A 17102-nucleotide genomic window follows, 5' to 3' on the forward strand; every position below is an offset into this window, starting at 1 on the left:
GCAGAAACAATTAAATGTTAAACTGTTTTTTCTTGTAGGCTGAGGAATATCTTTTAGCCCAGTTTCGTGTTAAATATTCAGGTTGTAGTTGTTCTGTCGCTTGCTTGGGCAGGGTTTTTGAGCACTAATTAAAGGTTCCGTTTTAAGTGTTGAGTTCTTTTTTCTAAAAAGCTGTCATATTATTTATTTTATTTCACAATAAAACCTGATGGTGATTGTATCACAAATTGATTAGGTGTAAGGTTTGTGTTATCAGTTCTTGTATTGTTTGGCTATGTGGTCTTGTGGTATGACACTCGCTTTCGGATCGGAGGGTCCTGGGTTCGAGCCTCGCTCGGCGCATAGTTAGTCTCCTTGGAAAACTTTACTCTTTACTCTTTACTCATATTCTCTCACCGTACTCAGGTGTAAAATGAATACCTGGCCGTTAACAGCTTAGTCTCCCCTGTCCGAAAAAAGTGTAATATCGCCTAACAGGCGTCATGTCCCCTCCTACATGTCAAGTGTTGCTGTTGGCCAGGGAACCTTGTAAAGCGCGTTGAGCGCGTTTCGTGGATATTGCGCTATATAAAATAGTTCAATAGTTTTCCATTTGGTGTGGCGTGAGGACGTAAAAACATGTGCAGAATAAATCATATATTTTAATGTTTTGTTATTTCATTTCCATTACCAAGTCGACTGGGATGGACGTTGCAATTATAGCTGTGTGGTCCTGCGCTATGACACTCGTTCCAGTCTCGCTGAGGGTAAAAAATAGACCTTGGAAAATGCTCTCTGCTCACATTCTCTCACCATACTTAGGAGTAAAACATGTACCTAATCGGTAACAACGTTGACAAATAGCGCCTCAAGATGAGTCATGTCTCGTCCAATATTATATTCCGTGTTGCTGTTAGCTTGAGACTCTTTGTAAAGCGACTTGAGCCCAATAACTGAGTATTATTGCTCTCTATATAAACTTTCAAGTGATTATTTCTTTTTGATAAGCGACCAATTTTCACGACATTGTAAAAACAGCCGACCCTTTGATTTTTCATTTTCATTAAAGAGAAAGTGCGGCTATATGTGGTCTAGTGGTATGACACTCGCTTTCGGATCGGAAGGTCCTGGGTTCGAGCCTCGCTCAACGCATAGTTGAGTCCTTGGAAAAGACTCTTTACTCACATTCTCTCACCGTACTCAGGTGTAAAATGAGTACCTGGCCGTTAACAGCGTTGTCTTTGTCCGAAAAATTGTAATATCGCCTAACAGGCGTCATGTCTCGTCCTACATGTTAAATGTTGCTGTTGACCAGGGACCCCTTGTAAAGCGCTTTGAGCACATTAAGTGGATATTGCGCTATATAAAAGCTCAATTTTTTAAATTAAGTCAGTGCCAACTCTATATCTCCCCCCCCCCCTCCACCGTACCCCCTTTCCATTTTTACTCCCCAGACAAAATCCTTCAACTCTTCGCTGAAGTATCATGTTAAGTGATTATTATATTCAAATTCAAGTGACTTCATCCAAATGTACACCGCCTTTGAATATTGAGTGTAATCATCAACGTTAAGTGTCTATTGGGTCCGCGAGAAAAGTTGACAATGTACACATCTTGTCTCATGAAAGCGCCGGTGGCCACTTTAAGAAAGGGTTGATCATGCGTCAATGTATGGAAGTATAGTTACATTGGTCACTCACTTGTCAATTTGTGACGTATTGTATCAAAACGGTATTATAGTGCATGGGCCAGTGGGCGAAACCCTCCCCCCCCCTGGGGGAGTTTTCGCCACATGGTTTTTCTGAAACAGCAATATATCTTGAGTATTAATCCGGGTGTTACCGTTTTTTCAAGTGTCATTTACGAGAGTTACGGCCCTTGAAAGGTCATTAGGTGCAATTTTTTGTGAAATCGTTTTTGTGCATAAAATGGTTGTTTATCACCTTAAAATTGTTTCACATACAATCAATAATGGAATTTTATTGTAATTTCTCATTTTTTGCCTCATATCATAAAATATTTTACAAAGCCATATAGCGTTTTAAAATCTTTGATAGCCATTTTCTCTATAATTTGAAAAAAAAATCTATTACAGTGTACTTGTTTCCCTTCAGGATGAATAAACAAGAGGGATTTTGCACTAGCACAATTCAGGCATGCTTCAGGAACATATAACACAAATTAATCAGGGTGTTACAGTTTTTTCAAGTATCATTTACAGGAGTTATGGCCCTTGAAAGGTCATCGGGTGCAATTTTTCGTGAACTCATTTTTGTGCATAAAATGATTGTTTATCACCCTAAAATTGCTTCAAATGCAATAAATAGTGGAATTTTATTGTCATTTATTATTTTTGCCTCATGTCATAAAATATTTTACAAAGCCATATAGCGTTTTTAAATCTTTGATAGCCATTTTCTCTATAATTTGAAAAAAAAAAGTCTATTACAGTGTACTTGTTTCCCTTCAGGATGAATAAACAAGGGGGATTTTGCACTAGCACAATTCAGGCATGCTTCAGGGACATATAACACAAATTAATCAGGGTGTTACAGTTTTTTCAAGTATCATTTACAGGAGTTATGGCCCTTGAAAGGTCATCGGGTGCAATTTTTCGTGAACTCATTTTTGTGAATAAAATGATTGTTTATCACCCTAAAATTTCTTCAAATGCAATAAATAGTGGAATTTTATTGTCATTTCTCATTTTTTGCCTCATATCAAAAAATATTTTACAAAGCTATATAGGGTTTTTAAATCTTTGATAGCCATTTTCTCTATAATATGAAAAAAATATATATTACAGTGTATTTGCTTCCTTTCAGTGATAAATAAACAAGAGGAATTTTGTACTAGCACAATTCAGGCATGATTAATGGGCATATAACACATATACATTTGTAACATTTGACCTTGCTGTAGCAAAGAAAGCTTACGATATTGTCTGGCAAAACCCACAGCTTTACAAAACAGTCATTATTCACCTGGGTGTCTTTCACACCATAATTTCATATCTTGGTGCCCTGGGAAAGCTCCAAAGTGGATCTGGTTTTGAAGAAATTGTGACTGAAGCAGGGCTATGTGCACATGGTTCTATGGATAGGGTTATGAGTGGAAAGAACTACAACAGGGCTATATGAGTGCATGTGTCTGTTTTGGAGGCTCTAGAGAGGCTTCTGCTTGCAAAATTTGAGCAGGACACGGATTCAAAACTCAGTAAAGACTCATGTCTTACATAAAGGAATTCACCGAAGGAATTTCAAGCCATACAGCTAATAAAATTCCCCAGTCAACTGTGTATGCTGAGTTATTTTCCCAGTATGAAGCCTTCAAAGAGAGTGTCCGCTCAGGAAAGTACGGAAAAACTGCACAATACTGGATCCAATACATGGACAGAGTTTGGCTTCTCCTCCAGTTTCTGCGAGCTACAAAGACAAACAACTTTCTTCTTCATATATCTTGTTTAAAAGAACTGTGCCACTGCTTTTTACCATGAATCACCATAATTATGCCAAGTATATCAGTGTATATTTGTGTCACTAGCCAACCTGATTCATTCCCACCCAGGGGCAGAAGAAATGTTACAAGATAATGGATTTAGTGTCTCCAGATCAAGGACGCTGCTGGAAGAATAGCAGTTGATATGACCATTGGACAAACAATAAACAAACATGCAAAGACAAAAGGAGGTATTGTTGGGTTCAGCAAGAGTCTTCCAAGCTATTACCGTTGGAGTGTAACAAGACACAATCGAGCAGAATATGTATCAGCAACCCAAAGAATGATCAGCAACAACAACTGTATGATATAGACACCCACAAAGAATTGAACCTTGCAGAAAAAAGACAAAGTGAAAAGCGAGTGCAAAAGATCCTCCAGGCATTTTCAGCATTTATCAATCCCTTTGAAGTTGAAGATGGTCTGGTCAGTCTAGCTTCAGGAATGAAAATGCAAGAGGATGTTGCTGATGACCTGCTAGCCGTGAAAAAAACAGGAAAAAGATTGTTTGAAAGTTTTGTTGAAAACAGACTGAAGGGAAAGACTGTAGAATTTCACAAGCCATTAGAAAGGAACAAGACCAAGACATTTGCATCATTGAGGAAAGTGGTAACAGTGAAAAAAGACATGAACGTGGTCAAAATCAAGGTACAAAGAAATTTATTTGGCCAGCTTCTTGTTTTGTCCCAAGAGCACAGTGTTGATCTTCAAAAAGTTCTTCAATATCCTCTAACACCTACTCCATGGTCGCTGGCTTCATCAGATGGTTTACCTCTGAAGACCAACAAAGCAACTCTGTTGCACAAGCTCACGCCTGACAATTCATTAATGTTCGAGGATTATGCAAAAAAACAAACAAACACCGTTTACATTGTTGATGGCAATGCACTGTTACAAACTCTGTCAGCAATCCCAAATACATTTGGTGAAGTAGCCAAACTTACATTTTCCTCCTTACCACAAGCAGCTTGTGTGCACTTTGTGACTGATACTTACATAGAAGATTCAATCAAAGGTTGTGAGAGATTGAGGAGAGGATCTTCTGAAGATAATGCATACTTGTTAAGAGGATCTGCAACAACAGTGCCCAGACGTTGGAAATCATTTCTCAGCTGCGTTGATAACAAAAGATCTCTTATCAGGTTTCTCCTCAAGGAATGGGAAAGTAACGAATATGCAAAGAAACTGAGAAACAGGGAAATCTTCTTTGTCTGTGAAGAGAGAGATGCACCTTACTTTACAGTGACACGATGAATTTACCACAGCTGTACCTTGTCTAGATCTCTACTCATCACAGGAAGAGGCAGACACACGAATTATACTGCACTGTCAATATGCTTGCCGCCAACCAAACTGTGAAACAATTGTTGTCAGATCACCAGACACGGATGTCTTCTTACTTCTCCTTTCATTCTCAGAGACAATTGGAAAGACCCTGATTTTTTATACTGGCTGTGGCAACAACAGGCGACAAATCAATGTCATCAGATAGCCCACAACGATCTTATTCTTAAACTGAATGATGTTGTTGGCATTTCTTGTAATGTTCAGATTTAATGCCGATTGACCATAATCTTAATCCTGGGCAAGGCCATCTGCGAAATGTTATAAATATTGTTTAAAACAATCATGAAGCATGGTAGGATTGGCTTTGTCACTCTGAATAAGTGAACAACAGATGTTTAAATGAACGCTCCATGTTAAATCATTTGTATGCAAGTGGTATGGACTAACCTCATGAATAAGTGAAAAAAAAAAGTGAGGGTTAATGAACGTCCCAGCGTTTAAATAAATATTGTACATGCAGTGTGAGGTGTGGAATTGATCTGATGTAGAAATCAGATGAGTCAAATAGCGTCAGTTAAATCAACCCATAAATCATGTCGACTTACGTTTCCCCAATCCAAATCTGACAAACAAGATGTGATATAAATATAAGATTTCCAGAAACCAGAGGATATAACGTATGGCCAATGAATTCTTCAAATAAGTGTGACAGAGAACAGTTCGACTCAAAATCTTTGCAACGCAGACAATTAGTTAAATTTTTTCTTGTAGTGAAGGAATATCTTTAGCCCAGTATCGTGTTAAATATTCGGTGATGGTTTGTGCTGCTTGGCAGGTTTTTGACGCACTAATTAAGGTCCGAAGGGAGTTTTTGCTACTGATATATTATTTATTAAATAAATGATGGTGATGAGTCAAATGATTAGGAGTAAGGCTTGTTTCACACTTGATATTTGGTTTGTTTGGGTATTGACACTCGCTCTTGATCGAGGGATCCTGTTCGAGTCACCCCCATATTATCCCCTTGAAAATTTATCAACCATTTCTTCACAGTCTCAGGTTAAAATGAATTACCTGGCGTGTAACAGCTTAGTCTCCCCTGTCAAAATGTATATCGCTAACAGTCATTTCCCCTTCACTGTATCTTTGCCAAACTTGTAAAGCGCGGAGCCATCATAGCCTTTTAAAAAGCAAATAGTTTCATTGTGATTGGCTGAGGCTAAAAATGTGCAGAATAATATATTTTAATGTTTGTAATTTCATTTTCCATTACGAAGAACTATGAGGGTTGTTTAGCTTGGGTCCTGCTTACATCTTCAGTCTCGCTAGTTTTAATGAAAATGCTTTGTACATTTCCATATTAATAAAAATGTACTATGGTAACAACTGCAAATAGCTAAAGTTAGAGTCATGTCACGTCCAATTATACCATGTTGTGTTCAACTCTTCTGCGACTTAGCCCAAAAATAATTATTGTACCAAATATAAACTTGTGATTATTTCTTTTATCAATTTACGATTTACACCGACTTTGATTTCCATTTGCATAATTCTGCAACTCATATTGTCTCTCCCCCCCCCGCCTTTGCAAGTACATTTCCATTTTTTCCCAGGACAAAATCCTTCAACTCTTCCTAAGCTATCATTAAGTGAATTATATTATTCAGGTCAAATGTAATTTGATATTGGCCAATAAGTTCTATGTAGATTGACAATAACATTTGCATGAAACCCCTCCACTTAAGGGGTGGGTCAGAGGGTGGTTCATGTCACAGTCAAGGACTATGACAAACTATTATGTCGTGGTGAACCAAGTATCAGAACGTGATTTTGAAATAGAATTGACCAGAAAAGAGAAATTTTATGAACACACAAAACACCGGAGTTTTAGATCTTGTTTCAACAGTTTCGGGTTTTATATTTTGTGACAAGTTTGGGATCATCGCGATTCATCGAAATTTTAAAAGTAATTAAATTCTGGTCATTCTCATAAAAATGGTTTTACGTCAAGGAAAACCCAAATGTCAAAAATAGAATTTTAAGCCTATGACATTTGAGTCGAACTAAACGCATAAATAAGAAAAGTGAGTTGTGTTTTCTTAAATTTCAACAAAAAAAAAAAAAAAAAAAAGAAACCCTGAATTTTCCTAATTCTATTCATGAATATTTTACTTTCATCTCATCTTTTCATCTCAGTTCAGCATTCCGATATAGCGCTATTTTGAGGCAGTCAATCACAAACGGATAAAATGTCAAAAATGTGTTTTGTCAAAGCAAAAGTGATTGAACAGTCAACTAGTTCTGAGTGGTTCTATCAATCACCGCCGGTATGCGATGTTTTGCGCATGTGCAATCGGAAACAGAACATTACATTACCCATAGAACAAAATGTTTCTCATTAACTGCTCTTCCATTGCGGCATTATGTTGGGATTAACTAATAAATAATGAAGTATGGAGTTTTGAAGATAGAAATAAAAAGAATTAGGATATCAAAGCATTATAGACATTTTAAGTAGCTATTTAAACCGCCTCTTCTCAATGAAGGCTTTCGTTTTAACCTTAGTTTGATAAGTTATGCTGGTAAATATATGTGACATAATCAGTCGGAATGTGAAAATTTTGGATTTGCATTTTCTGAAAGAATATGCTCCCCAGAGCAATTTAATCTTTATTTGAAGTAAATCGGGACATTTTTCATGAAGTGATGGTCAGATGTATGGGAAAGGTATCCAGCAACTTTTCTCAAATTTCATACTTTTTCAACTTGACTAGCTGTAAAACATATTTAGAAGTAAAATTAAGCTTAGCTATTCCTAGACGATATACAAAAAAGGGTTGATTTAATCATTTATGACAAGAACTCATTTTGGATAAAAAATGACCTTCTAACTAAACTTGGCAATATCTCAGTTCAAACCTTTTCACCATCCGACTGAATATTATGTCATTCACTGTAAAATACTTTTAGTATCAGGCTCAACCCGTCACAACACCATTTTGAAACGTCTGGGTACATTTATCTCTTTTTTATATATTATGAATGATCGATATGCTATTGATAGTTTAATTGAAAATCCCAGTCGCAGAGATGCCGCCTCACAGGTGTATGTGTGTACATTAGAACCAACAGGCAAACACGCTCGTCGGGTAATATTGATAAACCGCTAATCATATTATTGTGAATTTGGATACAACAACGGCAACACTTTGATGGAGGGAGTTAGTTCCCACGGGAAGTGACGCAAGTAGATTAAATTCTACGCCTAATTTTTTTTTCTGTCCAAAACGTGTGTCACATTATTTATTAGGTGGAAACTTTAACTGTTGCTTTATTAATGTTGGAAGCGTAAATTTCTTGTAAGATTCATAAATTGGATACAACGTTCGATGTTCGGAGCTATGTGCATGTTGGTTTGTAGACAGTACTATGATAAAACAGGTTAAGGGAGAACACATACTCCCAAATAAGTTAAAAAAAAATAGTTTTGTGGAAACCAATACAACAATACGGTTTCGTTTTCTTTTTTTTTTTTCTTGTTTTTTTTTTTAATTGTTTGTTCTTTTAATCAATTAAAAACAGGGTTGGAAACATCTTTCTGCATTGAAAACAAAATTAGAAAATAGAAAAATGAAATGTTTTAGCAAGTAAAAGGGTCGAGTTTTTCCTTTAAAAATTACTAGATAGTAATCAGCACATTTCGATACAACTATCTTAACAAATGGTAGAGATAATGAGAAAAGTGAGTGGAGCAGGCACTTATGTTGATAATAACAAGAAATGAAGTGAGTAGGAAAGTGCCAGAAGACAATAGAGAATAAAAATTTCGATATCTGTTGATAACTCATACGGTAGAGTCACGCTCTCCCCGCCAGGCAGAGTTGTCGTACCAGTAAGGTCGCGTGTTCGAGCCCCCCCCCCCCCCCCCCCCCAATCGCCGCCGCGAAATTTTTATTCTCTATTGTCTTCTGGCACTTTCCTACTCACGTAATTTCTTGTTATTCGAGATATTGACTTACTTGACTGACATAAGCCATTTCGTCTTCTAATCATCTGCCTCTCTTTCGTCTTGTGTCAACTCTTTCCAGAGTTCACCGACTTTTGCTGTGGATCCCAAGCACATGCATAGTTCAAAATTACAGGGTGTTTTTTTTCTTTAATGTATCGGTTCGTATTCACGAAATCTTGATTTCAGTCATTGACATGGTTCAAGGAAGAAATTAAAAAGAACATTATGTTCATCTTATCAAAAGCGCCTGTGCATTTTTTCTGACCTTCTGAATACCGGTCAGACATGCTACAAAGGGTACACAGCCAACATAGAATTAATGTGTATGACGTGACACAACGCCTGTAAAGCTCTTTACCGGCCCAGGTCCTCATTTTACACCTGAGTGCGATGAAAGATTGTGAGAAAAGAACCCTTTTTCCAAGGATTCAACTGTGCGCCGCTTTAGCGAGAACTAAGGAGCTTCGAGTCAGAAGCCGAATGTCATACCACAATTTTTTTTATTGCGGTTTAAATAATATTTATCCTATATTATAGGAAAACAATTTTCATTTTAAGGTAATAGACATGGATAAAGATAAATTAATTGATAAGACTGATAATTTTACCGTTTACATTGACCTGTGGAGGGATTTTTGCTGAAATAATTATGTCAAATAAATGTTTATAAGTAAATTTAGAAATTTAGAAAAATGTATAAATAAATTATAGCCTTTATATAGCTCTATGTTCTGCAGTTTTATACTTATACTTTATAGTTTTTATTACTTGCCCCGTATCGCTTGTCATAAGTGAAACCTTTTATTTTCGACCATGAACACCAAATATTTAAAACAAAAACAACACAATGTAAAACAAAACATTACAAAGTTAAACTCTAAACATGCTAGAGACTCGAAAAATTATATTAGTATTATCCATATTTTAAACGATTGAATGGAAATTTTTGGATTATTTGTAATATGGCGGTGGCCTTAAATTGATTATTATATTATGTGATATAGATCCATAACAGTTTTATCCGGGAAGATATAAGTGCAAAAAATGATTTTATTTCTCTAGAGAGTAATATAAGACCTTGGTTAAGTATTTTACTTATTCCGGTTTGTTTTATTTTAAATACAGTTAAACTTTCATATCTCTGTTCATTTTAACTGTAAATTTCTTATTCCTCACCTGTTTCATTCGGACATAATATCGATTTGAGGCGGTGGTGCGTATTTGTTGTTGCCATTATCATTTGAAAAAATAAAGATAAGTATTGAATTGTAAGCTTCAATTTATTAGACGAAGACAGATATTATGGACGTTTCCGGTTTCCGTTTTCTCTACAGAACACGATGAATGAAACACTAAGTCATTAGTTTTTCATTCATCGTGTTTTGTTGATAAAGGGGAAGGAAACCCGAAACGCCCCCAGTATTTGTCATTCTCTAATAAATTGAAGCTTAAAATTCAATACTTATCTTTATTTTTTTCCTTCGAGCTTCAAGCAGCAACATTTCCATTATCATTTGGTGATTCATTTTTTCGGGTCTTTAAATTTAATTTTTAATTTAATTATTTTACTCATTTAATTTAAATACAAACAATGATATAGCGTATTTCCATGGATTAACCTATCTCAATGCGCTTCACAATATTCGATTTCATAAATTACCAGTCGAATGTTAGGCATCATTCTTTTATACTAATACTCTTACATTATCCGTCACACTTGAGTCGAGTGGTCTAATGAAATGTGTTAAGTGCCTTACCCAAAGACACAACGTTAGGGTTAGAATTTGCCATTTGTCATTTCACACATCCAGTCTCACCGATCATGCTGAACATAATTTGCCTTTCATTTCCATTTTCAGATTAACTCGAACTCCAGTGACACATTGTCCCAAGGACCCAACACACGTGAAGCTATATTTGGAAAACAACAACAAATATACATAATGCCGTACTCTGAAAAAACACATGTTTAAAAATTTGACCAGAAAACTCGTCCTTTAAATATCGATCGATTTAAATGACTCTGATCTTGTCAAAAACTCGACTTCGCCGAGATTTTGAGACCGAAACGTTCCGTGTTTGGTATTTTGTTCTTTTTTAAAAGTTGTTATATTCATTTTTGTTTATTACATTTATATAGATAGTTACAAAACCATTCACAGACGGAAACACGTCTTTGATAAACAATGTCCTAATGGAAATTCTTGAGAAATGTTTAACGACCATCCCTAGTTACAATTCTACCTTGCGTGGCCCACAAACGATGACTCCAGATAACAATACATTGCCTCTTCAAAGAACGGTAACATTCAACAACCATGTGGACCTGTCAAGAAAAGACACAGAACAAGAATCGCAACAACCAAATAGTGAAAACAAAATATCTTTCCCAAAACAAAAGACTCGAAGGTCCGTATTTAACGCCCCTTCAAAAATCAAATCATCTTCGGAACCCAACGCTTCGTCCTCATCGTCTGAATTTCGGAACGGACTGCGAGTCCAGAAAAAGGCTTACGAGCGTCAAAGCGATGAATGGGTTTCAAGTCTGGGTTTTGGTTTCACCAGTCGCCGTTTGTCAAACGCTTATATAGAAAGATTACAACAATTTTACCAATATGAAACTGTGATCGATTCTTACTGTTTCCCTCCTGTTTGGAATGCTCAGGATTCTATTGTAAAGGAACCTCAAAATGGAGAAAGTACAGTTCGAAGATCCAATTCATTTGGTAAACTGCCAACATTTCGCAAAGAACGTGACAATGATGGCAGCAATCCTAAAATTCAAAACGATTTTTATGAAAGGAGTGATTTACCAATGTTGAGTGACACGAACAATCAAAGAACTGTAACTCAGGCAAAAAGTCAACACTCTGGTGTTATAATCACAGTTACTTCCCCATCAGGGAAAACTGTGACTGCAGAAAATAATTTAATAAACTCAGAGATGACGGTTCAATCAAATAATAAACGTAAACCCCACAACAAAAACAAACTAAATAGGAATAGAGACAACCGTTTGAAAGACAATCTTGAGAACAACAGTCACCCTAATAACATAATGTCCAAGAATATATCAAATGTACTCTCCAAGGACGCTCTGCCAAACACAGACAGATGTGAGAGAGCATCAAATCAATCATCAAAACCTGGTGGTCAGGCATCTCAGATTAAAGAAACTACAAGCCTTCCTACACAAAATGTTCAGTCATTCAGTATACCTTCCCCCGTTCCAAAGGCACTTACTACACACACCAATAGCCATAATATTATATCACCAACACATTCAGCTGAACAACCTTCAAGCAAAAGTAAGTCTAACTCTCAAACATCTTCTTCAAGTTCAATGTCTTCTTCACCAGTCGACACCCAATCAATTTTGGAAGCGGTACAGCGGCTTGGTCTCTCTCGACGGTCTTCCAAAGCTGCAGGGTTGGGTGTCAATAGATATCGCCAGCAACAGAGAAGAAAAAGGAGACTTAATCGTGCTGCCGTTGAAAAAGATCCCGAAAACGTTGCCATGAAGATGTCGCTGCCTTGCCGAGATGGCTGCTGCTATTGTGTTTATGCGTCTTTGTTAGGCCCGGTCAAAATCTATCTGAGCAGGGGTGAGCGTCCGAAGAAAGAGCCCTGGTTGGTAGGCATCAAGGATGGAAACGGCCGGCCTGGTATTCCTGTTTCTAGAAAAGAGGACATCACGGGTCTGATTTATGACGCACACAATCATTCTTTCCACCCTCCACCCCATCCGCTTCCCTCCCATAAAAGGAAAGCCTTAAACCATATTTTGTCCAAGAGTGGATCAGGAATAAACAATCGGGCGACGAAGAAAACCTCTACAATTTCTAATCAAAATGTGAGAGGCAGTAGATGATTCATAATTTTTAAAAGCCCCAAAAGTATGTAGGCAAAATGTTTTAGCCCAGTAATTTTTAAGCATGGCATTAGATAACTATTGTTCGGAAATTCACTCAAATAAAACATCACTCAAAATCACTAAAACAACAATCTACAAACTCAAACAACTTCACATATTCATTTGCACCCACCACCAACAAATAATGAAACGCCTACTCAAAACATGGTTCAACACAACAGATTTAGAAACCTTCAAGCAAAGATTGTCAAAATACTTCACGATAAACACCGACAACGGCTGCCACATTCAATAACTCTCGAGGCCCTCGAACACAAATATCCAAAATTGAGTCGGCAACATTCAGATTCAGATTCAGGTTCATCTCAGTCGTTTTAATATCTTACCACAAGGTGCCGTTCGTTGAAGGAGTGAGTTGTCAATGTTTAAGATTCTTGTTTTAAGATGTCTGGAGTTTATAACAAAACCAAGCGTATTAAAAACCCAAGCAAAAAAGGGTCCTAATATTATTGATTAAGGTAGTTGTTAGATAAAGATGAACTTATAAGTAACAAAGACAATTTGTTTGCAAATATGCAGACAAAATTTGGAAACTAACACAGCGATTCATTCAAAATAGAATTAAAATCTAATCTATTTAGGAAGATCCTTAGATTATTAGACTTGTCCAAAATCCGGTATAAGTTTTTCTCATTGAACACATGCCACTGTCAATAATAAATTGTGGTTTGTTATAAATTTAGATCCATGCAGAAACTTTTTTTTCATCAAATCATTTCAAAATGTTGATAGACCTAGTAATTCAGTATTATCAATATACATTAATAAAGACAAGACAAATTCCCATCGACTATTTCTATTTTACTAGATCTCGTATTTTTATGTTCAAGTCAACATTTAGCAATAGAAAAAAAAAACGATGACCACCCGTTGACAAGAAATGGCGGTGTTTCATGTCACAAGTGCTAGAGTCTAGCGAGAATCAAGGACCACCTCTCTCGACTCAGGCACCGGAGTGAAATCAACGTCTTCCATTGCCAAAAGCAGGTAAGCCGTCACACCGCATCCCTGTCTAGTGACCACCCGCATCACTTGGACAGAGTCGGGTCGTGGACCATCAGGAAGTATGACCGCCGTGACTATTGCAAAGTTAGAAATCTGATTGATCACAAAGTGTTGCAACAAACCTATATGAAGTCATCATTTAGTTATCAAGGTCTTATCTCTCAGGAATCAATGATTCAAACAAACCATTGTCTCTGATTCTTAGATTATTAATTCATACATGAAACAATCACTATGATAGTTAACTTTCTTTGACATAAGATAATAATGACTAGAATAAAAACAACTTTGTACAAAGGATTAATTAAGCTTCAAGAAATACCCCAATATCAACTCCAAATGTTGTCAATGAAGTAAAATTATGTTAATTAGGCAGTCGTAATATTGAACTCTTAATATTCCTCTATCTAAAATAAAAAGATGCCCTCAAATAGTGTTCCAAAATAAGCTCCTATTAAGAACCAACCACGGGCTGGCATCAGGATTCTGAGCAATATTGGGACGTTTAAGGAGGTACGGCAGGAAAACAGGAAACTACCATAATGTTTATTTTTCTATTGCATGTGTACATCGATTGTGATAATCAATCTGAATGAGTCAGACGGATTATTTGAAGAAGAAGAAGAAGAAGAAGAAGAAGAAGAAGAAGAAGAAGAAGAAGAAGAACAACAACAACAACAACAACAACAACAACAACAACAACAACAAATTATCTCCATTCATTCTCGTCAGTGACAATATGGGCGTCTCATCTTGTTATAAATTCACGTAAAGTTAAGAGTGTTCAATGACTGGAGAAGTAACAACTCTCGCAAAACTCTGGCCTTCACACTCAGGCAGTGTGTCCTACAGGAACGTGAGTGGAGCAGGCACTTATGTTGATAATAACAAGAAATAAAGTGAGTAGTAAAGTGCCAGAAAACAGCAGAGAATAAAAACTTCGCGGCGGCGATGGCGGCTCGAATCCGCGACCTTACTCCGGCGGAGTTGTTGTACCAGTAAGGTCGCGGGTTCGAGCCCCCATCGCCGCCGCAAAGTTTTCCTTCTCTGTTGTCTTCTGGCACTTTCCTTCTCACTACATTTCTTGTCCTACAGGAATGCATTTTACAAAAATTACTGCACTTGACTCAGGTATGGCCAGTGGTGGATAGAGTTAAAATGGTCCAAAAAAGCAAGCCGTGATTGCAATTTACATTGTACAAAATATTTTTTTTGCTTTGATTCTGTGGTCAGCTCTGGAAATATATGAAGTATTATGAAGCGCATTGCCCATTAGGTATCTAAGAGATTTTCTTTTACAGAAATTATGTTTATGCCTATTTTTAATTTATTTCAATTATCATAAGGGAAGTTTATAATTGTTAATGATTAAACTAAATTAAATTAACAAACTGATTAAGTAGATATTAGATATAAATCCATCCTTCTCTTAAAACCATGACAATCAAATAGCCAAATAGAAATTCATTTAACAAAATACAAAATACAAAAGAAAAATGTTGTGAACCAGATAAAAATGGCATAAAACTAAATTTCACATGCAAAAAAAGTGAGAAAAAAAAGATAAGTATTGAAATGTCAGCTTCAATTTATCAAACGAAGTCAGATACTGTGGATGTTTCGGGTTTCCCCTTTATCAACAAAACACGATGAATGAAACACTTGACATATCTCTCACTCGTCCTTAGTGTTTCATTCATCGTGTTTTGTTGCTAAAGGGGAAACCGGAAAAGCCCACAGTGTCTGTCTTCGTGTAACAAATTGAAGCTAACATTTCAATACTTATCGTTGTTTTCTTAAAAAAGCAACAATTTCACCATGCAAAAAGTGTTAAATAAATGTAAAGGAAATGAAAGAAACATGGTAAAAATTAAGTTGACTATCAGAGACTCGGAGTTTTTCCAATAACTATAGCGTTAAACAGAGAATAACAATTTCTTGCCAACGTTTGTATATGATACAAAGTACTTTCCACTGAATAAAACAAACCCAGCGACCCAGTCACTGCTTGGGGAGAGAGATGACTAAAACGCTTGGATTGAACCCTGGACCATGAGACGCAAGTAAAATTTTCTGAGCAATATACACATTGATAATCCAAAACATATTTTAAAAAAACAAAAACTATCGAGCTGTATCAAATAATATGAATTATATTATTAAACCTTTCAAAGGCGGTTGTTATTTTCGTTTCAAATTATTCAACACTCGTTTGATCTTCTGATACTTTACAATGAAAAACGACCTTTTCTATATCATTTCTGTAATAAAATCTCGCTCGAGCCAATTATAGGAACGCATGTCATGTGGCGGGGAATCTTTTATCACAAAACATCAGATAAAAACATGTATTATTTTTTCCAAAATATAATTGAAACTTGAACTTTTTAGGAAGACCTTTGATTATTAATTGAGATCTGTCCAGAATTCCAGTGTAAATTATTATAATCAATACATTGTGCAACTCAAAACAATAGTTTTTAGTTTATTTAAACTTACCTGTCCATTTGAGTTTCAATTTTTATCTCTGTGACTAAATCATAATTGAAGATTTTTTTGGGGAAAAATGATAATATCACTAGCTATAAAAGTTCCAACTTTATTCATTAACTGTTTTTATTTTAATAACATTTACTGTACAAGTCAACATTTGGCAATGAAAACAAAACGATGACCACCCGTTGACGGGAAATGGTGGTGTTTCATGTCACAAGTGCTAAAGTCTAGCGAGAATCGAGGACCACCTCTCTCGACTCAGGCACCGGAGTGAAACCAACGTCTTCCATTGCCAAAAGCAGGTAAGCCGTCACACCGCATCCCTGTCTAGTGACAACCCGCATCACTTGGACAGAGTCGGGTCGTGGACCATCAGGAAGTGTGACCGCCGCGACTTTTGCAAAAATAGAAATCGTGTTTGATTACCACTTATAGATAGTATGTTGATGACGTTACTCAGGCTTTTGTTATTGTTTTTGCCATCCGCGTTTGTGAGTTATTCTCACTAAACTGTATTAAACAGACTATAAAAGTTCATGGTTACACAGAGTTTGTGTGTTGGTCCGTTATACTTCCGGATAGCAATGTTGTGAACTCCTTGGCCAAGCGCATTCTATCTATATGAAGTCATTTATTTATTCATTCATTGGATCACTGAAATGAGTGACGTCTAATTTCAGGGTAAGATTTTCTCAACAATTTATTCACAGGAATCGATGATTCAATCCAATTCTTATAGAATTGATCACTAATAAATTAAAGTTGAAAAATAATGGATAAGCGATCTCCACAATATACCACTGGTCTAATTACATCATTTTTGTAGTGTAACCTCGTGCGTAGAACATATTGACCCAAATTTACATTTTAAAAAATAATTCGGTATTCTCATCT

At 36.3% G+C, this 17102-nt stretch overlaps 1 protein-coding gene across 1 annotated transcript; it reads left to right on the plus strand.

Moving 5' to 3' along the window:
* The first annotated feature begins 7181 nt into the window (after window positions 1-7181).
* On the plus strand, window positions 7182-14357 carry LOC144967471 (uncharacterized). Its single transcript, XM_078904760.1, has 2 exons — window positions 7182-7215; window positions 10633-14357. The coding sequence occupies exon 2, from the start codon at window positions 10968-10970 to the stop codon at window positions 12642-12644; it is 1677 nt and encodes a 558-aa protein (XP_078760886.1). The 5' UTR covers window positions 7182-7215; window positions 10633-10967; the 3' UTR covers window positions 12645-14357.
* Window positions 14358-17102: the final 2745 nt, after the last annotated feature.

Source organism: Berghia stephanieae, chromosome 3, assembly GCF_034508935.2.
Source record: "Berghia stephanieae isolate SIO BIC M18660-M18661 chromosome 3, UCSD_Bste_1.3, whole genome shotgun sequence".
Classification (NCBI taxonomy): Eukaryota; Metazoa; Mollusca; class Gastropoda; order Nudibranchia; family Aeolidiidae; genus Berghia; species Berghia stephanieae.